A 22,910-nucleotide genomic window follows, 5' to 3' on the forward strand; every position below is an offset into this window, starting at 1 on the left:
AAATAACCAGATCACACCTAAGGAATATTGTTCAGTTTTGAATACTAGACTTTAAAGTGAGAGAGAAAAGGTTGGTTAATGACCTGGAAAGCATTGGGAGCAAGGAGTCTTAGCCACTGGACCACCAGCGAAGTCCATTTACAATGTACTTCTAACTTGGAATCCCCAGCCCCAAACACAGAATAAGTGTTATATATAACACTTATTAACATAATAACATATAATGAATAACTCAGGCAGAACACAGAACATTTGGCTTGTATATCAGTATTCTTGGAGAGAATGAGACTTGTCCTAAAATACTTCAAGTGGCATATTACAAAACAAGGATTCGACTCTCTTGACTCCAGAGGGTGAACAAAGAGTAAAACTTCAACTCACTGTTAAGAAACACTTCGTAAAAACCAGAACTGTCTGGAGGGGGCCAGTCTCCAGAGGTAGTGAATTACCTGTTCCAGGAAGTGTCCAGGAAACTGTACATCTTGGATTGTAAAGCAGTGGCTATTTTTCTGTTTTGGGTCACAGATCCCTGGCACCATCTGATAATAGGGAACAGAATTTTTCTATCCCCTCAAAACACACAAATATACAATAAAAAAAAAATTTCCAAATAATTTCAGGAAAGGACCACCTAAGAGCTCTTAGCCAGAATCTCCTAATTAAACAAGTATCTATCAACCAAGGCATAGGAGCAATTTAAGGCTGTATTTCCTTTAAGTGAAAGTGAAGTCGCGCAGTTGTGCCCGACTCTTTGCTACCCCATGGATAGTAGCCTGCACCAAGCTCCTCCATCCATGAGATTTTCAAGGCAAGAGTACTGGAGTGGGTTGTCATTTCCTTCTCCAGTATTTCCTTTAGGCATCCCTTAAAAAATTAATCCCCTATCCCATGCAGAGGTGACTTTTCCCTTCTGTAAATTTCCTTACCTCATCTACTATATATATTCTGCCAGTTACTTAAGTTTCTTTTGTTTACAAAGCTAGAGGTTTCTTGAGGGCACTGCATCAAGGTACATCAAACAAGGCTCCTGTTTCCAAACAGCTGAAAATCTGGAATCAAACAGACTCTTAACTCTGAAAGGGACTTTGGGAACATAAAATCCATCCACAAATAACCAGGATACAAGACTATGGGGCTGATACAAGATTAAACAGTGCTAGAGAAAATGGTTGAGGGAGGGTCAGAGGTAACATGAAAAGACATCTCATTATGGTAACTGCCTAAGTTTTCTATGAACAATTTTTATAACATTTTATCGACCGGACAAGACAATGAGCTCTTTGGGTGTCTAATCTGTCTACACGTTATCCTGCCCTTCTGCACCCAGCATAAAGCCTAAAACAGAACAGATGTTTAGTGTCTCCTGAGTGGTCAACAGAGGTAGCAGTCACAGAAGCTAGACTGTGAAGGAGAAGGATTCTGAGTTACATCATAAAGGGAAAATTTTTCTGATGGAAAATTATAGTGTTTTAATAAAGGACAACAATTAAGAGTATATTTAAACAAAGGACAGTATTTGTGATATTTCCATTGGGGAAAAGAATTTATAACTTTTGATATAACCCCACTACTTCAGTTGAATGTGTCTATTCATTTAAAAATCACTTAATGACTTTCTTGTTGGAATAAATACCATATTTATTCATTGCAAATTCACTGAACAAAGGGTACAGGAGTGAGGCAGATGAAATACAAACAAACCCAAGTCTGGCCTTCAAAGAGCCAACAGTATAGCTAATCGACGGACAGACAGACAAAAAATTAGAACTTGCAAGAGTAGATAAGTGTTCTAAAAAACTCAGGAGCACAGAGGACGAAGGGACTGCTCAGACTGCAGGAAAAGAGTGGGGGAGAGGCGTATGGAGGTGGTGTAACTGAAAACTGTAAGAATGAGTAAGGTTTCATTCCAGAAAAGGTATTCCTGACGATATTTGCATAGTTCATTATGTTCAACAAAATTCTTTCACACGTCCTCTCCCATTTAATCTACCCATGTAGTCTCGGTTGTGTAACCCACGTATTACAAGACACGCAAAAAACCAATCTCAGGGACAGAACGAAATGTGAAGCCAAACTACTTGAAAACCAATGTCTTGAACGAATAGAAACATTTTAAGCAGCAAGACAACTTGGAGGTTAGGGGAATGCCCAGGAGACCAAGGGCCGCCGGGCCAAATATTGGGGTAACGGAAGGTGAACCAAACTTGGCAGGTGGGGCCGCCTGACGTGACAGAGGTCTGTTCCCCGGAGGGAAGGAGGGAGCTCGAGGGGTCTGGCACTCGCTGGCCGCAACCTCTGCGCTCGATTCTGGGCCCTGCCGGTCAGACCCAGAAGTCAGCGGTCGCGCGCAGCCTCCCCACTCCGCGGGGAGGCAGGGATGCTCAGCCCAGGTACCTGGTTCATTTTGGGTATCACCTTCCGCCGGCCCCCCATCTGGAAGCGCAGAAGGTTGTAGAACTCCTCAGGGTGCCCCAAGCACTTCACGAACTCCATGCTGGCGGCAGCGGACAGTCGGATCCCTGAGCTCACCTCTTCTATACCTCAGCCTGGCCCCTTCCCGCACTCAAGGAAGGATTAGGCTGAGGAGGTGCGGCGAGGAGGGGCGGGGCGGAGGCGGACCCAACGCGGCCGCGCCACGCCCATTTCCCCACCAATTTCAACGGGCCTCCAGCTCTCGCGCTGCTCCCGGTGAGCGCGCGGGGTGGACTGACGGCTGTCGATTGGCTAGGGCCGCTCGCACCAGGAAGACGCTGGCCAATCGGCGGCGGCATGAGTCTGGCGTGAGGACGACATCCTAGAGGCTAAGTGGAGGGTGAAAAGGGGGCGGGAGAGCGGGATTGGTGCTCCTAATGAAGGGGGGGCGTTCGTTTTCCTCTGCTAGCCTTGCGCGGATCTGGGGTTTTCGCTTTGCGAAACCCCGAGGCGGAGCTCATGGCGTTGGAGACCGGCCCCGGGCTGGCTTCCTCTGAAAGCCCAGCCGCGGAGAGTCCAATATGACTTTGTTAACAAGGCCTCCACGTGTTCGTCCTGCCGACCAGTTTAGCTCTTCCCGGACGCACTCGGCGCAGCCGCACCGCGCTGGGTGGGATCAGCCTGAGGCTGCTGAACACACTTAAATTTAGTCCCAGAAAAGGATTTGAAGAATTTCTACTCCCTATCCAAAGATGATACGGAAAGTGCTCTCTTAAGTCCTAAAAAGTACTTGCTGTCCCAGCCCCCAACGCCCATATCTATTTTAACAGCAATCCGTGATCCTTTTAAAATTTTAAGGCAGATGAGATCACTGCTTAAAAACCTGCAGTGTCTCTCCGTTACATTCATAAAAGCCAAAGTTCCTATGAGAGTCTAAAAGCTATATATATGAGTAGCGCCTCATTCTCATTACCTCTCTCACCTTTATTTTCTACCCCTCCCTCCTTTGCCCCAGGGCCTGTTGTCTACAGTTCATTTTTGCTGCACTATTTCCTCTCACCCCAGATATGCAGTTGGCTAACTCCTTCAAGTCTTTGCTGAGTTCTCATTTAGGCCCACACTGATCACCCTGTTTTACAGGGCAGCTTGCCCTGATTCCTCCCCCACCACTGCTGATGCCCCATTCTGCTCTAGTTTTTCTAGTAGTATTGTTTCTACGGTCCTTGGACTCTTTCAGTTCAGTTCAGTCGCTCAGTTGTGTCCGACTCTCTGCGACCCCATGAATCGCAGCACGCCAGGCCTCCCTGTCCATCACCAACTCCCGGAGTTCACTCAGACTCACATCCATCGAGTCAGTGATGCCATCCAGCCATCTCATCCTCTGTCGTCCCCTTCTCCTCCTGCCCCCAATCCCTCCCAGCATCAGAGTCTTTTCCAGTGAGTCAACTCTTCGCATGAGGTGGCCAAAGTACTGGAGTTTCAGCTTTAGCATCATTCCTTCCAAAGAAATCCCAGGGCTGATCTTTAGAATGAATTGGTTGGATCTCCTTGCAGTCCAAGGGACTCTCAAGAGTTCTCCAACACCACAGTTGAAAAGCATCAATTCTTCAGCTTTCAGCTTTCTTACAGTCCAACTCTCACATCCATACATGACCACTGGAAAAACGATAACCTTGACTAGACAGACCTTTGTTGGCAAAGTAATGTCTCTGCTTTTCAATAGGCTATCTAGGTTGGTCATAACTTTTTTTCCAAGGAGTAAGCCTCTTTTAATTTCATGGCTGCAGTCACCATGTGCAGTGATTTCAGAGCCCCAAAAAAGTAAAGTCTGACACTGTTTCCATTGTTTCCCCAACTATTTCCCATGAAGTGATGGGACCAGATGCCATGATCTTCGTTTTCTGAATGTTGAGCTTTAAGCCAACTTTTTCACTCTCCTCTTTCACTTTCATCAAGAGGCTTTTTAGTTCCTCTTCACTTTCTGCCATAAGGGTGGTGTCATCTGCATATCTGAGGTTATTGATATTTATCCTGGCAATCTTGATTCCAGTGTGCTTCTTCCAGCCCAGCGTTTCTCACAATGTACTCTGCATATAAGTTAAATAAGCAGGGTGACAGTATACAGCCTTGACGTACTCCTTTTCCTATTTGGAACCAGCCTGTTGTTCCATGTCCAGGTTGAACTGTTTTATCCTGACCTGCATATAGGTTTCTCGAGAGGCAGGTCAGGTGGTCTGGTATTCCCATCTCTTGAAGAACAGAAATTGATAAGAGGCCAGACCAGGAATTCAGGCAAGGCTTTACGGGAACACAAGGGAGAGAAAACAAGTAGTAGACTCCCTTGCTCACTCTCTGAAGGGGGCCGAGCTTGTCCCTTAAATGGGGTGAGGGTAGGAGCAGATCAGTGGGTGGTGGGTGGAAGGGGAAGGGGTGGCTTAGGTGGTTGGCTCACCCCTCTGATGGTGCTGTGTGCAAGGATCATGTAGTACCTGCTTTTGTTTCTGGCACCTCCTGCCAGATGGATTTTGGTCTTATTTTATCTTGGTGTTCATGTGGAACCCTGTACCAAGGTCACAGGATAAAATCTCTGGAACTGACCAAACCCCATAGCAACTGTTGCCAGCAGCCTCCCGATCTAAACCAGCCAGTTCTCTGACCCCATATTATGTAAAATGTGCACCCTATTAACCACCCTATAGCATCGTAACCAATCACCTAATGCCACCATTCCAGTAGGAATTTTCTGTCTTGAGGCTATAAAAGTTGGCTGCTAACCTGTAAAAGGGTTCGGTTCTCCCTTGAGCCAGCCCACTGTTCTAACAGCGTCTCCCACTCTAATAAACTTTATTCTCCTCTCATTCTGCCTCCTCATATCTGGAAATTGTTTTCCAACCCATGCACGGACCATAATTTGCCCAACAGTTCATAATTTGCCCAAACTGCCCAAACATGCAGTTATGTTCAGTCCCTTCTAGTCTCTTTGCATTCTGCTGCTCGGGGAGACATCTGTCCAGGTCTAAGCACTACAGTTAAGGGTCCAGGTCCCAGCCTATCTCAGTACTGATTGCATTCTGATATATATTGTTTACTTATGATGTTTAGTGTCGGCTTCTCCTTGTAAACTGTAAGTTCAATGATGACAGACCTTTGTTTCATTCACTAACATAGCCTCAAGTCTTACAGTGCAACTCTTTGATGTCCTCTGAACACTGCAAAGTTAACATTGCCCCTAACTGGAATCTCTTGCCCATTGAAACTCCTTCTTCTCCACTAACAGCCTCCCGGTTGCCTAATTACAAAATCCACATGTCATCCTTAAGTCCCCCTTGCTCTCCCTACATCCAGTCATTCATCAAGTCTCTGGAGTCCAAGAAACACACATCTTTCATCTTAATCTCTGCTCCATCAAGGTTCAAGCCCCATCTTCTCTCTCCAACTATTTTGAGGACAGTTTCCCATATCTCTATCTCCATTCAATCCCATGTGACAGTTTAAGTAATGTATCTAAAACATATATTTGATTATATTACTCTCTTGCCTACCATCTTTCCATTTTATTTTATAAGCTATTGTGATTTTAATCAGCTTAAGGTGAGGCCCTGTGGGCTTTTAGACTTTGGTTACATTAATTAGTCTTGCAACACAGAAATACAGATTGAAGGGAGTTTCACGGAGAACTCATGTACCCACAATTTAGTTTCGTCTTACCTGGTGTTTCAGTCAGCTCGGTTCAGTCGCTCAGTCGTGTCTGACTCTTTGCGACCCCATGAACCGCAGCACGCCAGGCCTCCCTGTCCAACACCAACTCCCGGAGCCTACCCAAACTCATGTCCATTGAGTCAGTGACGCCAAACCTGATGTTTGGTCCTGCTTAAAACTCTTGTCCCAAAGGAACTCAACCCTGACTATTCATTGGCAGAGCTGATGTTGAAGCTGAAGTTCCAATACTTTGGCCACCTGATGTAAAGAACCAACTCAATAGAAAAGACCCAGATGCTGGGAAAGATTGAAGGCAGGAGGAGCAGGGGATGACAGAGGATGAGATTGTTGGATGGCATCACCAACTCAATGGACATGAGTTTAAGCAAAATCTGGGAGATGGTGAAGGACAGGGAAGCCTGGAGTGCTGCAGCCCATGGGGTCACAGAGTTGGACACAAGAGCAACTGAACAAGAGTAACAAAAACTGTTGTCAACTTGTAACTTTATATCTCTACTTGCATACTGCTTTTGGCCAGAAAACACAAAGTTAAGAGTTTTAGCACTCTCTCACTTCCCTGTTACAAGGATCTTGTAGGAAACATTTCCTTCTTTCAATTTTAAATTCCACAGAGGAAATGCTTTCAAGATAAAATCAAGGATTCTGGCATAGAATAAAAATTCCCTCATCATTTGGCCTAAATTCCCTTTGGATTTCGGCATCCTATTCAGTCACTTGACTACTTTGAAACCTTTTCTGAAGCTTTTTTGAAGCTCCCTAGCCTGTCTGTTCTTCAGATTTAACAAGCATCCATTAAACACCAACAACGTGGCCCACACTGGGAATAATGAAGACAAGGTGGATGAGGTTCTACCCCAAAGACAGAGAGGCGGAAGAAGTCCAGTCCAGAGTAAGAGACAGATGTGTCTGACGTGATGTTGCTGTTCTCTAGACATACCTGGAGCCTCATCCAGTTCCCCCAGTCTGATCCAGGTGCCCAACCAGAAACAGTATGGACAGATGGACAGTGGCCAGACCAAATAAGATAAAAGAATTCTTACCCATAACCTCTGCACTAGTCGGCCTGAAATGGTCAGGACTTGATCAACTACTTCTCTATTTTTTGTCCCTGCTTCCAACTCAGGACCAACCACAGAAAGCCAAATATACTCCCCAAACCAGTCACACAAGACACCCCCACTTCTAGTTAGTTTGCTTCCAGCATCCCCTTGCCAACCTCCTCCCATCAGAGCAAAATGATGATTTTTTTTTTTTTTTTTGAACTATAAAGTCTTCCCACTCCCTGCCTGCCTCTGAGTTTCAGCCACATGCCAGTGATGGGGGCTAAGGCCCTCGCTATAGCAAGCTCTGAATAAAAAGCCTCATTTGCTTGTTCTTATTCCGGTGGACTTTTCTATTTCCACAAACCTCATTACTTCAATCTTGTTTACTGGTTACTCTCATCCTGAACTTTATGCTAATTATCCTTTGTTTGACTCTTCACCTCACCTTGAACCCCTCAAGGTCAGGGACTGTGTCTAAACAGGGCACCTGACAGTATTTGCCACGTAACAAATCTCCAGTACTTTTTATTAAATACCAAGGCTTGAAATAAGAGACTGTATTGGAACTTATAGACCACGGATAGGCAGTCACTTGGCCCCCACCCTGACACATAAAGCACTTTTTCGTAACCTACTAAAATGTTTTCAACACTCTGTTGTAACAAGCTGGCCTCCACCTACTAGGGTAGAAGTTTTCTTGTCTTGTTTATCATTGTATTTCCAGACCTAGCCTTTAGGAGGCATTTACGAAATAACAACTGGGGACTCTTTATCCCTTCTCAGTGTCTATCCTGAGAGATTTGTACTTTCTTTCTCTTTAATAAATCCTATTCACTTGCTACCATGAGTGTCTGCGTGTTCATGAAGTTCATTCTTCAGCTCTGTGAACAAGAACTCGGATTCTCATTTCATCTTTTGGGGGCTCATCCAGGATCCTTCAACACCTATGGAAGATCTGAAAAGTCAAGTCTAGGCAAGGCTGATTCCACTCCTCCTTTTGGGACCATCTTATGGAACTGGGCATCAACTTTCACCTGGTAGAAACCCCCGGTCCTGAATGGAAGTCTTATTTTGCTCATATTGTTTTTTGGCCCTTGTATTCTAAATTGTCTCTCTCACTTTGTAATGTCTCACATTGAAGCTATCAAGCTTCAAATGGTTACAGAAACAGAGCCTAAGATGACAATCCGAGGTTCACTAGGTCATCCCAGTGGTGAAGATCTAATTGCCGTCCCTTTATGGTGCCCCTACACAGCTTGGAGAAGCCAGATCAGTCACTGCCCTTTTCCCCATAATGGCATTGAGAGTCTCCATCGCTAGAGGTGGGGGTTGAGGTAGAAACTGCTAGGCAGTCAGAGTAGGACTCTGAGACCTCGGTCTTGTTTTCAATAAACATCACTCCATCAGCCTAAAGCTATACCTTCTGTCCTGAATTCTTGGAATGCGTCCTTTTGTTGTTCAGTCGCTCAGGCATGTCTGACTCTTTGTGACCCCATGGACTGCAGCACTCCAGGCTTCCCTGTCCTTCACCATCTCCCATAGTTTGCTCAAACTCAGGTCCATTGAGTTGGTGATGCCTTCCAACCATCTCATCCTCTGTCATTCCCTTCTCCTCCTGCATTCAGGGTCTTTTTCAGTGAGTCGGTTCTTTGCATCACGTGGCCAAAGTACTGGACCTTCCAGCTTCAGCATCAGTTCTTCCAATAAATATTCAGGGTTGATTTCCTTTAGGATTGACTGGTTTGATATCTTTGCTTTCCAAGAGACTCTCAAGAGTCTTCTCAGCACCACAGTTCAAAGGCATCAATTCTAAAGAACTCAGCCTTTTTTATTGTCTAGCTCTCACATCTGTACATGACTACTGGAAAGGCCATAGCTTAGACTATATGGACCTTTGTAGGCAAAGTGATTTCTCTGCTTTTTAGTATGCTGTCTAGGGTTGTCACTGCTTTTCAATGTGTCTTTGGCCTGATAAATGATCAGCAATCAGATCCAGGGAAGCAACCAAAAATGTAGTACTAGTAAAGATATAAAACTGCTATAATCCCCACCTTTTGGGGGACTCTTTACCCCCCTGTGTCCATGCTGAGAGCTTTGTACTTTCCTTCTCTTTAATCAATCCTATTCACTTGTCAAAAAATTTTTTAAAAAAATTGTTGAATGGCTAAGGCCACTGAGAAGAGACTCTTGAGAGTCCCTTGCACTGCAAGGAGATCCAACCAGTCAATCCTAAAGCAAATCAGTCCTAAATATTCATTGGAAGGACTGATGCTGAAGCTGAAACTCCAATATTTTGGCCACCTGATGTGAAGAACTGACTCACTGGAAAAGACCCTGATGCTGTGAAAGACTGAAGGCAGGAGGAGAAGGGGACAACAGGGGATTAGATGGTTGGATGGCATCATGGACTTGATGAAAATGAGTTTGAGCAAACTCCGGGAGTTGGTGATGGACAGGGAAGCCTGGTGTGCTACAGTCCATGGGGTCACAAAGAGTCAGACACGACTGAGCGGCTGAACTGAAGGCCACTGAAGCCTCACATTAAATGCCAAGCTTTTCACAATGTCAATCATCATGAAACTCCAGCTCTTAAGTAAATCTTTTCCCTAACACCTGCAGACTCCAAATATCTCACCTCTTACTTCTAAGTGAAACCTGGACTCCCCACCCCTCACCTGCAGCCTGTCAAGCAAAGCCTTTCCTCACATCCAACAGGCACAAGGGCCACAGGGGTCATTCCCACTGTTCACCCCACCCTAGCCCTGCAGGTTCTGCAGCACCATCTTCTCTCATCGTCATTCAGTCTGCCCCTACTGGCTCTTCCTTTCCTCCTTGCAGAACTAACCTGAGACTCTCTGCCAAGAACCTCCTGCCAGGATGAATGATCAGAGAGGGCACGGCAGCCAAGTTTTCTGTGCTTCTGTTTCTTTCATGTCTCTGCTTCCCTGTCACCTCCACATGGAACCCAGTCCAGGCAGTTCTGCTGAAGAACTGACAATGTGGTCATCAGCCTTCACAACTCAGCTACTAGGTGCCACTATTTTCCTCATTACAGACTGAAGTCAGAGAGATGATAAGTCAGTTCCTGAGAGGACAGAGTAGACGGAGAATTACTCTCCCAGGTTTCGCTCTATAAACTTTTATGTGGCTTGAATTTTAACAACTTTAATGATAAAATAAGGAATCTCCTTTGCCCTCTTGGCTTTCTACCATTCACACCCTGACAACCTTCCACTGCAGGTTCATCCAGCCTAGCTCTTCTTTTTGACCCTAAGCTACTAGAGACTGCTAGACAAGGTTGGGAAATGGAGCAACTACTCTGGTCTCCAGCATGGTTCCACAACCTTCCCTTGAGCTCTAACTTCCCCTCACAGCTGTTACAAAAGCTCCCTAACTCCTACTCTGTGCCTCAAAAGACCTCACCTCCTGCTCATTTTCTCCATGTCTATTTCTTTTCCGACTCGAGCCCAGGCTTCTCTACATGCTGGCACTGGTATTTCCCTTCATTCTGGTTTCCCCCTCAACCAGTCATACACACATCCTCACATCACTTCCGTCTGTGACCCTTTCTCATTTTCTTCAGGGACCACCTTCTTGAAGAGTGGGGCTCCCTCACAGCTCACTGGGCTCCCACCCAGTCCTCAGCCCCCACAGACTGGCTGCCATTCTGCACAACTGGCTCTCGAAGGTCATGACCTCAAATTTGCCCTACTGTCAAATTCAGAGGCCTCTTCCCTGTTGTGTGCACCACTGGCTGCCCCCAAAGTGCTCTCCTCCTGTTCCATCTCATCTCCAGTTGGCTTCTGTCATTTCTTGCTTCTTATACAAAAGATCTTAAGGCTCTCCTGTGACCTCCATCCTTCTCAGGCCACACAAGTACCCTTGTTAACCTTCTTGAACTGACCCTCAGCTCTAAGGAAAGCTCCCAAATCCATGTCTGCAAGCCTGCACTGGCAGCGAGCTTCCTGGCTGTTGTCCTCCTTAGGTACAGGTACCCCAAGCTCAGCGCTCAAGGTCTGTCTCCTCATGGAACCTGCTCAGTTCCCTCAACTTTCTACCTCAAGGGCAAGGTGGGGGTGGCTTCCTCTAGCTCTCAGCTGCCAGGCCTCAGCCATCCTCAGCCCCTTCCCAGCTGTGTTTCCACTTCCAGTCAGCTGACATCCATCACCATGGTGACCCTCCCATCTCTCCTCCTTTCCACTTCCATTGCGGTTTGTAGCTCTGTGGCTTCTTTTCTCAACAACTGCCAACAGCATTTTCCCTTTTCTATTAATCTCAGTGAGTGTCCACTCACACGCAGGCTGTGATGTCTGCCCAGCCCAGCCCTTCTTGTACTCCAGCCCCTCACAGACACTGACTTAAAGGAAATGGCCTATGTGGATACCACCTTGGCCCCCAGCTAGTGCCTGCCATCAAATGGCTTTCCCCACCCCACACTGAGTGGGTGACTCAGTGACTTCAGACAGACAAGAGTAAAGAGTGCATGGTTGCCCTCCTCCCAGCCCATCTGGCCAACTCAACACGTCTCACAAGGTGCCTTCACAAAGAGCTCAGTTACGTACAGTGAAAAGAATCTTTCCTGCCAAATAAATACGACAGCACAAAGTAATGAACAGCTTTATTTCCGTGTCCTGTTTTCTTCGAGGTTTCGCTAACAACTTTGATCCCTGTACTGGTGAGCATGTCAATAGTCACAAATACATCACCCTGGGGAGGAAACAAGCAGGTTCTTTTTTTTTTTTTCCTATAACCCACTGGACACACCAGGAAGGTGGCCAGCCTCCTGATCCTGTCTCTCCTTCTTCTCCTGGTGTCTCTGTCCCACGGGAAGGGTCCAATCGGGAGGCTAAATTCAAGAACTACTCTCCTGTTACTTCCTCCTCAGTCCTGGATCCCTCTTGGGGAAAAAAAGAAGAATGATAATTCCCTTTTCCTGGTTCTCAAATGGAGGATCTTAACTGCAGCCAGTGTTTCAAAACCAAAACCAAACCAAATAAAACATCTGCAAAGCAGTGCTGGGCCTGGCTGTCTCCCACTGGCTCTCATTTTCTCTGCCACACTGTCATTTCGGGAGGTCTTCCCTAAAGTGCCACTGTGACTTGTCTCATCCTTCACAATGGGGATCAGATAGAAAGAATTAACCAAAACTAGCAGAGAACAAAATCAAACTTCATGAAAACAGCCTTAGACTGAACTCCAGTGAGATGGACATCAATAGTACTCCCATCCCAACCACCCAATTCCTGTGCCCAGTCCTAATCTCTGCCCACACCTCTGTCTGCAATGCTCAGGCATCACAGTCCCTTCAGGGCAAAGCTCCATGTAGAAGGAGGCTGGACGCTTTAGGAGGGCTGCACCTGCTTGGGCTCATCTGCTGACAACCTGGGCTGGCACTGGGGGCACCACCACGTGAGCCTCTGGAAGCCCCCTGGGGGTCCCAGGGACTCTTTCACCACCTGGTGCCCAGCAGGGCACTGCTCCTTCTGGTAGATCTGCGTGTGCTGCTGTGTGCCCTGGAATTTGCCCTGCAGCCAGTCTGCACTGAAGGCCACCACATGGTCCACGAGGGCCTCGAGGCGTGGAAGACCCAGGAGGGAGCCTGGAGAAAGCGGGTGGATCCTGGCTCTGAACAGGGCCTCGTTCTTAATGATGTTCCCTGGAAGAAGGTGGGGAGGGGATGAGGACGCAAAAGGATACGTCCATAAGAAAAGCTGGCCACAAAATTAATAAAACAGAGCAAAGCTAGCATAGGGAGCACCTCGGGAGGAGCCATGCACCTTTGGGGCTCTCAAGGGAGTTACCGCACTGAGCTGGTCACCCCATCTGCAAAGGATTTGCTAACACTTACCCATCTGGTAGATCACAGTCCACAGAGTTGCAAAGAGTTGGACACAACTGAGGTGACTTAGCATGCACACACCCCAGAGGTGGTTGTAAAGATGAAGTGACATAAAACTCACACGTGGCCCATGTTATAGCAAAGAGATTAACAAAAGGGGCTTGGATCTGAGTGCCTGGCTGTGAATCCTGGCCCAACCAGACCCAGCTACCTGACGCTATCGAGTTCCCTACTCTCCTTCAGCTTCTGTCTCCTTCTCTCTAAAATGGGGGTGGGTTACCTGGTTTTCGTGGGCATAAAATGAGAATTCTCACACATACATACAAATGCTGAGCACTATGCTGGTATGTGGAGAGTAATAATAAATACTAGCTGCTATTATTATTTAAAATGTCAAGCTTAATGCCTGAAATATAGAAAGTGTTCAGAAGGTGTTATTTTTTGCAATTTTTAAAAATATTTACTTATTTTTAATTGATGATTGCTTTACAATATTGGTTTGATTAGAAGGTGTTATTTTATTATTTTTCTACTCCTGTCTCATCTGCTGTGAAGTCAACTTTGACCTTTCCTTTCAGAATCAGTAAGTTTCTTCAAAATGTCCCAACAGTGCATTTTCTTCAACCTCCATTAGGCATTTATCACAGTCTATCTTAAGTTCCGGAAGTTGAGTCCAAGTCTGCTGGGTTATTAACACTCTCCTCCAGGAGAGACAGTGGCTTAGTGGCAGGCAGACGTTTAGCATGTGTGGAGCGATGGATGGGTGAAAAGACTGCTCTTTCCAAGCACTTCACAGTCAGACAAAATTTCTAATTCACCGGTGGACTACCTGATTCATATCTCAGCTGTGCCCTTAGAGCAAAGGGTCTTTTGCTTTAATTTTTTCATCTGAATGAAGGAAAAACTGGTAAGCGGCCATCCTGCAGAAGAGCAGTAAGGATGGACCCGTGTGCCTGGCAAGGTGGAGTCAGTCACCTGAAAAACGTCAGCTGTTATGATTACTGTCTGTACTAGCAGCTAGTTGTAGAATATTTCTCTTGCTAAATTACCCTAAACACTGCTCTTAGAAGTCTGTGACAATTAAAAAATAAATTAAAAAAAAAAAAGGATGGAGGATGTGACCCCTGCTCTCTAGAAGGTCACACTCCAGGAGGCTGCCAGGCCAACTATGACTAACAATATAATCAGGGTAGGAGACAGGTCAGAAAAGCCTGATCTACTCCCTCATTTTAAAAAACAGGGAAGGGACTTTCTGTGGTTGCCCAGTGGTTAAGATGCTGCACTTCCAATGTGGGGGGCATGGGTTCGATCTCTGGTCAGACAACTAGGACACCACATGCCCCAAGGCAAAAAAAAAAAGAGAGGGAAGTAGAGCCAAGGAGCCCTGACAGCTGCGGTGGGTCGCAGTGTCCCACCTCCCGGACAAGGGATTTTCTCACTAGGTCCGTCAGGGGGCCCACCTTCTGCCATCAGCCGTACCTAAGCCTGAGAAGTATCGCTGGTCCAACAGTGTATAGCAGACGGGCAGCTCCCGGCCCAGAGCCTCCAGGGCCTGTCCTCGGTGAAACTTTTCCGACAAGATGTCACAGGTGGGACTGACCACAGGGGACGAGAAGCGCCATGCCATCTGACAGTTATAGAAGGCCAGGAAGCCGCTCCCGCTGAAATGAAGGACCAGCCTGGGAAGAGAGGAGGGACCACAGTCCACAGGGTGATGCCAGCAGCCTCTGGTCCTACGTGCACACACGGCTCCCGCTCCACGCAGGACAAACCTGGGGAAGCTCAGGTCCCGGAGGACAAAAGGGATGGCTCTGCCAGAACCGTCAAACTCTCACAGCCAAATGGAGTAATTAAAAGAAAACATATATACTCTCCTTTTTCCTGATCAAAACAATACATAGACGACAACAACTTGGGATGTACCGAAGAGTCTCAAGTTCAGGAGGTGTGGCTACGGCACAAAGCAGGCTTGTTAGGAAGGAGGCACCTCTCCCATCCTGGGCAAGATCACACTCACTCCCCTGGGCTTCCTGAATTGCAGGCACAGAGGAGAAACCTCCATGAACCCCGATAAGCAACAGTGGGTCACTCTGTGAGGGGACAGACTCAGGCTGCAGCTGGACTCCAAGACTCATGCATCTCACATGAAAGTTAAGGGACAGTGTGAGAGGAACAGGACTCAGAAAAACACCTATGCATGGTATCTGAGGTAATTACTCAAGGAAAAATACATCCCAAACGGAAATGAAATCAGCAGGATTCAAGGTGGAGGAAGATGGAAAGGATGGATGAAGAGATTCAGTACAGGACCCTGTAACATCTCCTGTGTGATCTGAGGTCTACAGGCATGGCAGAGTACCTGAGAATGTGAACCAAATGTGAGGCAAGGAGGCGCCTAACAAAGGACACCCTTCATATGTTTTTAATATCACTTAATTATACATAACTAACAATTGAGTTAATTAGTAATCTGGAACTAAAATTCTAAACTAGCTCAGCAGACACAGCAGATGGGGTAGAAATGACAGAAAAGTATAGAAGTAGAAATACTAATATTTTAAAAGTCTCAACTAGGAGGGAGGGGTGGCAGGAGAGTGAGTAAAACACCAGTGTTAATAATAAGGGAGAAGATTATTAATTTAACGCTATCAAAAATTTGATAGTTATTAACCCAGGGGGGGGAAAAAACAGATATCATTTAAAGATAAGATTACCACCAATAGGATGAAGATGAATAGCAGTACTTCCAAATTAACAGAGGTTGAAAAAAAAAAAAAGGGAAGAAAAGAAACGTGATAAATCCAACAGAAGAAAACAAGGGACAGTAAGACTGCAAATGAAAGAAAATCCAAATAGCCTAGTTACCCAATTTCAAAACAAGGAGTTCCAGTTTGAGTTTAAAGAGATACAAAAGCCTACTAGTCACTGTTGATAACAAACATACCTAAAATAAGTGAAAAAAAAAAAATGAACTTATAAACAAGTGGAAAAAAAGTACAGGGAGTGAGCCAACCAAACATGGAACAGCACTGTTAATACCAAGAGAAACAGAATTAGGGCTAAAGGCAGACAGAGGGAACAGGATTATTTAATAACGAAGCTGCAAAGAAACTGTGAGAGTCAGGGACCCTGATGCCCGCGACCCAGGGCAGCAAAACAAAGCCACTAAAGTGCTTAGAAAGACAAAGAGAAACTATAAAAACACAACTACTGTGGGGAATTTCAATGCTCCTCTTCTCGAGTTTGGCATATTAAATAAGCAACAAATAAGCAAGAATGGAGAAAATCTGAGCCATCAAAACAACTACCTGTTCTTAACATTTACAGAGTGTTTTACTTTTTTTTGGTTGGTTTTTATCAGCATGTTTTACTTTTAATGAACATTTTATCTTCATTTATGTATATAAAATGTAAGCAGAGATCAATTATATGTTTGGCTGCAAACTTTGATGCCAAAAGTAGAAAACGTACAGGCTGTTGTCCTGATCATAATCCAATAAAAAATTAAAAAACAATGACCCCAAACACTCAAAGAAAGTAGATATAACTCAGGCCATGTTCGTTGGGAAAATTATCCCTGCTCTCCAAGCTGCCAGGTGGTTCCCGTCCCTCTCCTGGTGTAGACCACAGTCTCCCTGCCATCACAGGGGCCAGGGAAGTGGGTTGTCTCTCCCAGAAATGGGCTGCCAGAGGGCAGGTGGAGACCACCAAGCGTGCCTGCAGAGCCTGGCCCAGGCAAAGCCCAGAGACCCTGCACAGCCGCAGACAGTCACAGCCCATGGCCTACTCGACCGTGCCTCACCTGGGAATAGGGTCCCTCCAGTCACCCCTCTTGTTTGCCTTCTTTGCTCTGGAGAACTCGTTCACCCAAATGCTGCCAAACAAACCAAAGCTGACCTGCAGCCACCTCTCAGCACCTCCTGCAGGGGTGTCTCCCCCCAAACACTGCAGACCATCGTCTCCACTGGGGACAGCACTGTCTCCTCCCGGGGACCGGGAGGACGGGTCAGAGGCTTCCTGGTGGTGCCTGGCTTTGTCCTTTTGCTCTCCTCTTTGTAGAGGCTCTGACAGTGGGGAATTGCGGAGGGACACAGTTTCTTCATCTGGATCAAATCTAAGGAATAATTTCTTTCCATGGACCTAGAAAAAGATGAACATGATCTAAGGCTTGGTACAGAATTATTTGTGTCTTCCCAAAATTCATATGTTGAATTCTACCCTCAATATGATAGTGTCTGGAGGTGAGGCCTCCAGGAGGTAATCAGGTCATGGGGATGGAGCCCTCCTACATGGGATTAGTGCCCTTATAAAAGAGACTGCAGAGGGCTCCCCCACCCCTTCCTGCACATGAGGACACAGCAAGACAGCTGTCTACAAACCAGGAAGTTGGTCCTCAATAGACAGTGAATCTGCTGACACCTTGACCTTGGACTTCCCAAGCTCCAGACTGTGAGAAATAAATGTCTGTTGCTTATAAGCCACCTGGTATGAGGTGTTCTGTTACTGCAGTCCACAAAGACTGAGCCTTTTAGACCCAGAGAGGGGAAGACTGGAAGAGGTGCATCCAGCCATTTATCCTAATATAAATGTCTCCCCTCCTGCCTCTTCTATGAAGCTTTCGCAGCTTGAGTATTCGGAACTTGCCTTTTGCTTTTTGCTCCAGTCATATGAGCACTTAGTATACAGTTTTCAAAATGATTAGAAGCAAGCGGAACAATCGTATCAGCAATGAAAGAGATGCATGCTGGATGCAGGGCCACTCTAGAATACCCAAGAGGAAATGCTTCCAATTTTTTCATGGATGAGCCAGTCTTCTGAGTCTGTTATGAAAAATTATTTTCTACAAGCCAGCTCTGTGACAGCAGGTGCTAAGAAGCAGGCCTCTGGGATCCAGAGACAAAGGGACATTAACCATGTCCTGCAAACTTTGCAGGACAGTGTGGACAAAGAGTACAGGTGCTCTCGTGCAGACCTGGAGGTTAGAGGGCTTGGGCTCCAGTCTCTGCCCCTTGCCAGCCTATGTCAGCTTGGGCTAACCACTCTCCCTTCCCTGAGCCCCTCCTTCAAATGCAGAAAACACATGTGAAGGTCTAGCAGACCTCTCACAGACATCTTTCAATTCTAACTGAGGTTTTATAGCCTGGGATGTATGTGTGAGACAGAGAGAGAGAAAGGAAAGAGAGATAGAAGGGCAAGGTGGAAGATAGAGAACTAGTATTTACTGAGCACCTATTATGTGCCAGGCATAAAATCTACTTAACTCAATTTTAACTGGTAGGTGGTTTACCCCATTTTACAACTCAAGCAGACACTGGAGCTGACATGTTGAGTACCCTGCTTAGGAGCACACAGCTAAGAAGCAGCAGAGCTCATTAGTTTCTCTACCATCAATTACTATAAGTCTCCTAAGTACCAGACACTCAGTTAAGTGCTAGGAATACAATAATGCTGAGGCCACAGCCCCTGTCCTGTTTATTTGTCTCCTCAATCAAAAGGCAGGACAAATTCAGGAATGAGGGGCCAACAGGAGGACATATAAGGTCCCGTGGAAGCACATCAGGGTCTCTCCCTCAACCCAGACCAGGCAGAACAGGCTTCTCAAAGGATGTGATGGCAAGGCTGAATTCAAAGGAGACTAGGAATTACTGTGGTAACATGAAGGTACAGGAATGGGGGTGGAGTAGGGAGAAAAAGGAAGATAAGCATGTCAAACCATGAGCAAGAAGGGCTGTGAAAGGAGCCCCAAATAGTTCAACATGACTGGGGAGAAATCTAAGGCAGGGTGAGCTGCAGGTCAGAGGGAGAGGCATGAATCAGACTGGCAAGCAGCCACGTGAGCACTTTAGGGAATACTGACTGATATTGAGGGCAAAGATGAGCCAGGCTGAAACCCAGAACAAAAGGCTATGCTCAATTCTCCACCAATGAAAAAGTAAATTAAAAAAAAAATTTTTTTTAAGGCTATGCTCTTTCCTCACTCCCTTGCTGGCCCCAGAGAATTACATACTGTTCCTAACCAAAGGTGCACAATGGACTCAGCTAGAGTCACCAGAATCACTTCAGACCCTGAACGTGAATATCCAGCTCATGCACAGTTCCATGGGCCACTGTGCTGCTGACCTGAGGCTGAGAACCGTCAGAGGAGGAGTTGCATGGAGTCCCAGCATGGCTACCCTCAGGAAAAAGGGAATAACAGCATGGAAAGTCTTAAGAGAAACTGAGGGGAGGGACAGGCTGTGCTGATGGAGCTGGCTCACCGTGGTGAGGTGTGGAACGAACCTGCTGGAAGACGGTGAACTCACCTGGGTGTCCTGCAGCCAGAGGGACTGGAAACTTATGGGGTTTAGCTTCTTGCTGCTGCCTCCTGTCTTGACCACCTGCTGCCCCACAAAGGGGGAGACCAGATGGTGAAACTTCCTCACCAACGGCCCCTCTGGCATCCCTGCAGGCAGAAACGGGGGAAGAAGCTGCTGGCTTAGCTGGTTTCTCCAGCATTTCTGGTGGATTCCAAGCTTTCAAGTCACCACTGTTTTTGCCATCAACTTTAAGAGCATATACAGCCAAGAAGGGAATGTGGTTGGGGAGGGAGGTGGTCAGATCAAAGAGAAACCCCAGGAATTCCCTGGTGGTGCAGTGGATAAGGCAGGCGACATGGGTTCGATCCCTGGTCTGGGAGGCTCCCATATGCCACGGAGCATATGTGAATCCCGTGAATCACAACTACCGAGCCCCAGAGTTGCAACTACTAATGTACGAGTGCCTAGAGCCTGTGCTCTGTAACAAGAGAAGCTCCGGCTCACTGCAAATAAAGAAAGCCCATGCAGATCAAGGACCCAGCACAGCCAAAAAAATAATAAAAATAAATATGTCCCCAAAAAGTTTTTAAAAGAAAGTCCAGCTGCAGCAGGGTGTAAGCCAGTTTCCCAAGGATGGTTGCCTCATCCAGACCCTCACCTTTCTCCAGGCAGCACCAACAACATGCCAGGCACCACACGACAAGTGCCCTCCGCTGTGACCCTGCAGACTGAACAGGAGCTAGCCCTTGTTAACTTTTTTCCTGGACTGCAGCCCTAACTCATCTCCATGTTTCCTCTGTCCTCCTCCGTCTGCCCTCCCAAATCACCCCCGCCCACTGCTGGTACTTTGTCTCCCCTCTTTCAGTGGAGAGATGGCTGGGACAGAGAAAGCTGTAAAGGACACAGACATAGATGCCGATTCAGCCTGCCCGGACCGTCCTGCTAGCAGGAGCACTGTGTATGCGACAACCACGCAGAGCTCAGGAAAGTGACAAGTCTCAGGGTCATGTCAGGTCAGATCAGGGAGAGGCCACATCCAGCTTAACTAGAGAAAATCACCGCTGGTAATTGAGAAACAGCTGGGGTTTCATGTTAACCCTGATGTAGGTCACCTGGGACCCCCATCTCTTCTGCCCCAAATCATCGCACTCCACTGGGGTCTTGTGTGGGGGGCATTCACATGTTTGAGTCTAAGTGCTCAGCACCTCAGCTTCTAAGACACTGAAGGCATCCCCCACCACTCTTATACTACTCATTCACCGGCTTCCTCAACTGCACAAGCCTGCAAATGATGATGAAAACCCAAGGAACTAAGCAGCTTCCTGGCATGGTGGTAGCTACTGCATTTCAGTAACTCTGAAAAGAATTTAAAAATCTCAGAATGGGCGTGCCTCTTACAATCCATGTTTTCTCACTGTTTAATTAGCACCACATTCCATAACATTAACGTGTATTTTTATTTTGATGGTGCTTTAGACTCACTAAAATGTAGTGTGGTTGCCCCTAATCAGACCTTCAAGACACTCGACAGAGTATCCTGACAAAACTGCGCGACTTAAGTCGACCTGAACTTCTGCCAGCTCTGAGCCCTAGTCCTCTCCAACAGAGGAAGCTTCTGGAAAAGCTCCCATCTGAAATGCATCTGATCCTTAAGATCTTTCGACACAAGGGCATGTGTTTTTTAGGTTTACTTATGGAGATAGAGCTTCCCTGGTGGCTCAAGACAGTAAAACATCTGCCTGCAGTGCAGGAGACCCAGGTTCGATTCCTGGGTTGGGACGATCCCCTGGAGAAGGAAATGGCAACCCACTCCAGTACTCTTGCCTGGAAAATTCCATGCATTGAGGAGCCTGGGTAGGCTACAGTCCATGGGATCGCAAAGAGTCGGACTCGACTGAGCAACTTCACTTCACTTTATGGAGATGGAAAGCTGGGCTCAGTTACAGCCTTAAGAGACAAGAAGCCACAGGGACACCGGTTCCAAGGGGACACCCTGCCCACCCTCAGTCCCTCCCCCGAACGGTGAACCGCGCGGCTTGCGGACCACAAAGAAAGGAGAGGAAGGGGCGTCGCCGGCGTCCCCTTTCCTCTGCAGATAGACCTCCCCCATCCCCACCCCTCCCCCAGAAGTCTAAAATGGCTGCTTTTCCCAACGCCGCCTCCGGGTGATGTGCGGGAGAGGCGGGTGCAAAGACAGAGCAGACGGTCACTGCAGGAGCGTGAGGGTGGGGGTGGGGGTGGGGGGGGGGGGGGGTGGGGGGGGAGGTAGGTTAAAAAGTGGTAAACAGCCAAAAAGAAAGAAAACGTCGACCCGGGGTACGGGTTTTCATGAGGTATGCTTCTAAAATGTTCAGTAACTGAGTTTTCATACGGTTAACAGGTGATGAGAGTAAAGCTGAGAAAGCCCTGCATTTCCAACTGGGGGTGGGGAGGCCGCTACAGCCGAGGACGCGACTTCCAATCCTCACCCGCGCAGGTCGTGCGACGCCGCCGGTGGGGCTCGCGGCTGGACTCACCGGCTCTGGGCCTGGAGACCCCGGGACCTCAAAGAGCTGCACGCAGCCTCGGGGAGAGGCGGATGCGAGGAGGGGGACCAGGGCGCGTAGGGCGAGGCTCCTCCCTCGGGGGTGGGGTCGCTCGGGGCTCCGCCCCCTGCTGAGCGTAGGAGGCGGGGCTCACGCCCGGGGCGGTTGGGGTTCCGGGCTCCTCAGTGCCAGCAGGTGCAGTGAAAGAGCTGGGGGTCCTGAACCACATCGAGCGGGTTTCATGTGTCTCCAGGGGCACCTGGGAAACTTGGAGGGCGGAGAGTGAGGCTCCAGGCAGGAGTCTCTTCCAGTTGTCCCTTTCTTTGGACTTTTGACTATCGATAGTGAGCCGTATTCCCCAGTGGTTCTAGAACCTTCTCTCATCGTGTCTCAGTTGCAGAATTTGGAACCAAGGATTCTCCCCAGCTTTTGAAGAGAAGTTGAAAGACTTCATCTTGGAGTGGTACCTAGACCCAGGTTGTGCGGGGTTTCCAGCTCTTAGGTTTCCACTGTTTGGAAGTGGCGGGGGTGGGCTGTAATAAATGTCCAGATTCTGGAGTCAGATTTGAATCCTGGTTCTGCCTGTACTAGTTCTATACTAAGCAAGCTACTTAAAATCCTTGGGCTGAGGAATTTCAAGCCTGGCCGTCCAGTGGTTAGGACTTCATCTCCCAACTTATGGGGTGCGGGTTCGATCCCTGCTGAGGGAGTTAAGATCCCACATGCCTCGCAGCCAAAAAGCCACAACATAAAACAAATAATAAATTCAATAAAGTGTTTTAAAATAGTCCATGTTAAAAAAAATCATCTAAGAAAGTCCATGTCTACCTTCTTCATGTGTAAAATGTACTTATAAGGATTTCGGAAAACTTGAATAAGTATATACAGCTGCTAGAGTGTCTGACGTGCAGGACTGCTCAATAAGTGGCAGGTACTTTTAAGTCGAATTTCTGGGCTGGTCTCAGATGGAATGTTCGAAAATCAGGCTGTTGCATTCTGGAGGCCACAAGAGAGAGAACGCTGGCGCCCCCACATGGTGAGTGTGTTAACTGCAAGGGCGGTATCGGACAACCTT

The 22,910-nt window shown here is 47.2% G+C and overlaps 2 protein-coding genes and 1 long non-coding RNA gene across 4 annotated transcripts in view; 1 reads left to right on the top strand and 2 right to left on the bottom strand.

Moving 5' to 3' along the window:
• Positions 1 to 2,708, bottom strand: part of FDFT1 (farnesyl-diphosphate farnesyltransferase 1) — a 27,177-nt gene extending 24,469 nt beyond the window's left edge. Inside the window, exon 1 of the mRNA XM_040232553.1 lies at positions 2,395 to 2,708. Coding sequence (XP_040088487.1) covers positions 2,395 to 2,493 — 99 coding nt within the window. The 5' untranslated portion in view covers positions 2,494 to 2,708. The remainder of the gene's footprint in view (positions 1 to 2,394) is intronic.
• Positions 1,175 to 15,073, top strand: LOC120857513. Its single transcript, XR_005719695.1, has 3 exons — positions 1,175 to 1,186; positions 6,332 to 6,338; positions 14,982 to 15,073. It is a non-coding gene; the product is annotated as an uncharacterized LOC120857513 (long non-coding RNA).
• NEIL2 (nei like DNA glycosylase 2) lies at positions 11,770 to 21,930 on the bottom strand. 2 transcript variants are annotated; one of them, XM_040232934.1, is made up of 5 exons: positions 21,827 to 21,930; positions 19,317 to 19,456; positions 16,817 to 17,154; positions 14,494 to 14,693; positions 11,770 to 12,831 (listed from the first exon to the last, which is right to left on the bottom strand). In XM_040232934.1, exons 2-5 carry the CDS (start codon positions 19,452 to 19,454, stop codon positions 12,518 to 12,520), a joined length of 990 nt encoding a protein of 329 aa, XP_040088868.1. In that variant the 5' UTR covers positions 19,455 to 19,456; positions 21,827 to 21,930; the 3' UTR covers positions 11,770 to 12,517. The 2 variants fall into 2 exon arrangements, with proteins under 2 accessions (XP_040088868.1, XP_040088948.1); XM_040233014.1 differs by lacking the exon at positions 21,827 to 21,930 and adding an exon at positions 19,969 to 20,052.
• Between the last annotated feature and the right edge of the window lie 980 nt (positions 21,931 to 22,910).

The sequence above is a fragment of the Oryx dammah genome, unplaced genomic scaffold (assembly GCF_014754425.2).
Source record: "Oryx dammah isolate SB20612 unplaced genomic scaffold, SCBI_Odam_1.1 HiC_scaffold_1, whole genome shotgun sequence".
In the NCBI taxonomy this organism is placed as follows: Eukaryota; Metazoa; Chordata; class Mammalia; order Artiodactyla; family Bovidae; genus Oryx; species Oryx dammah.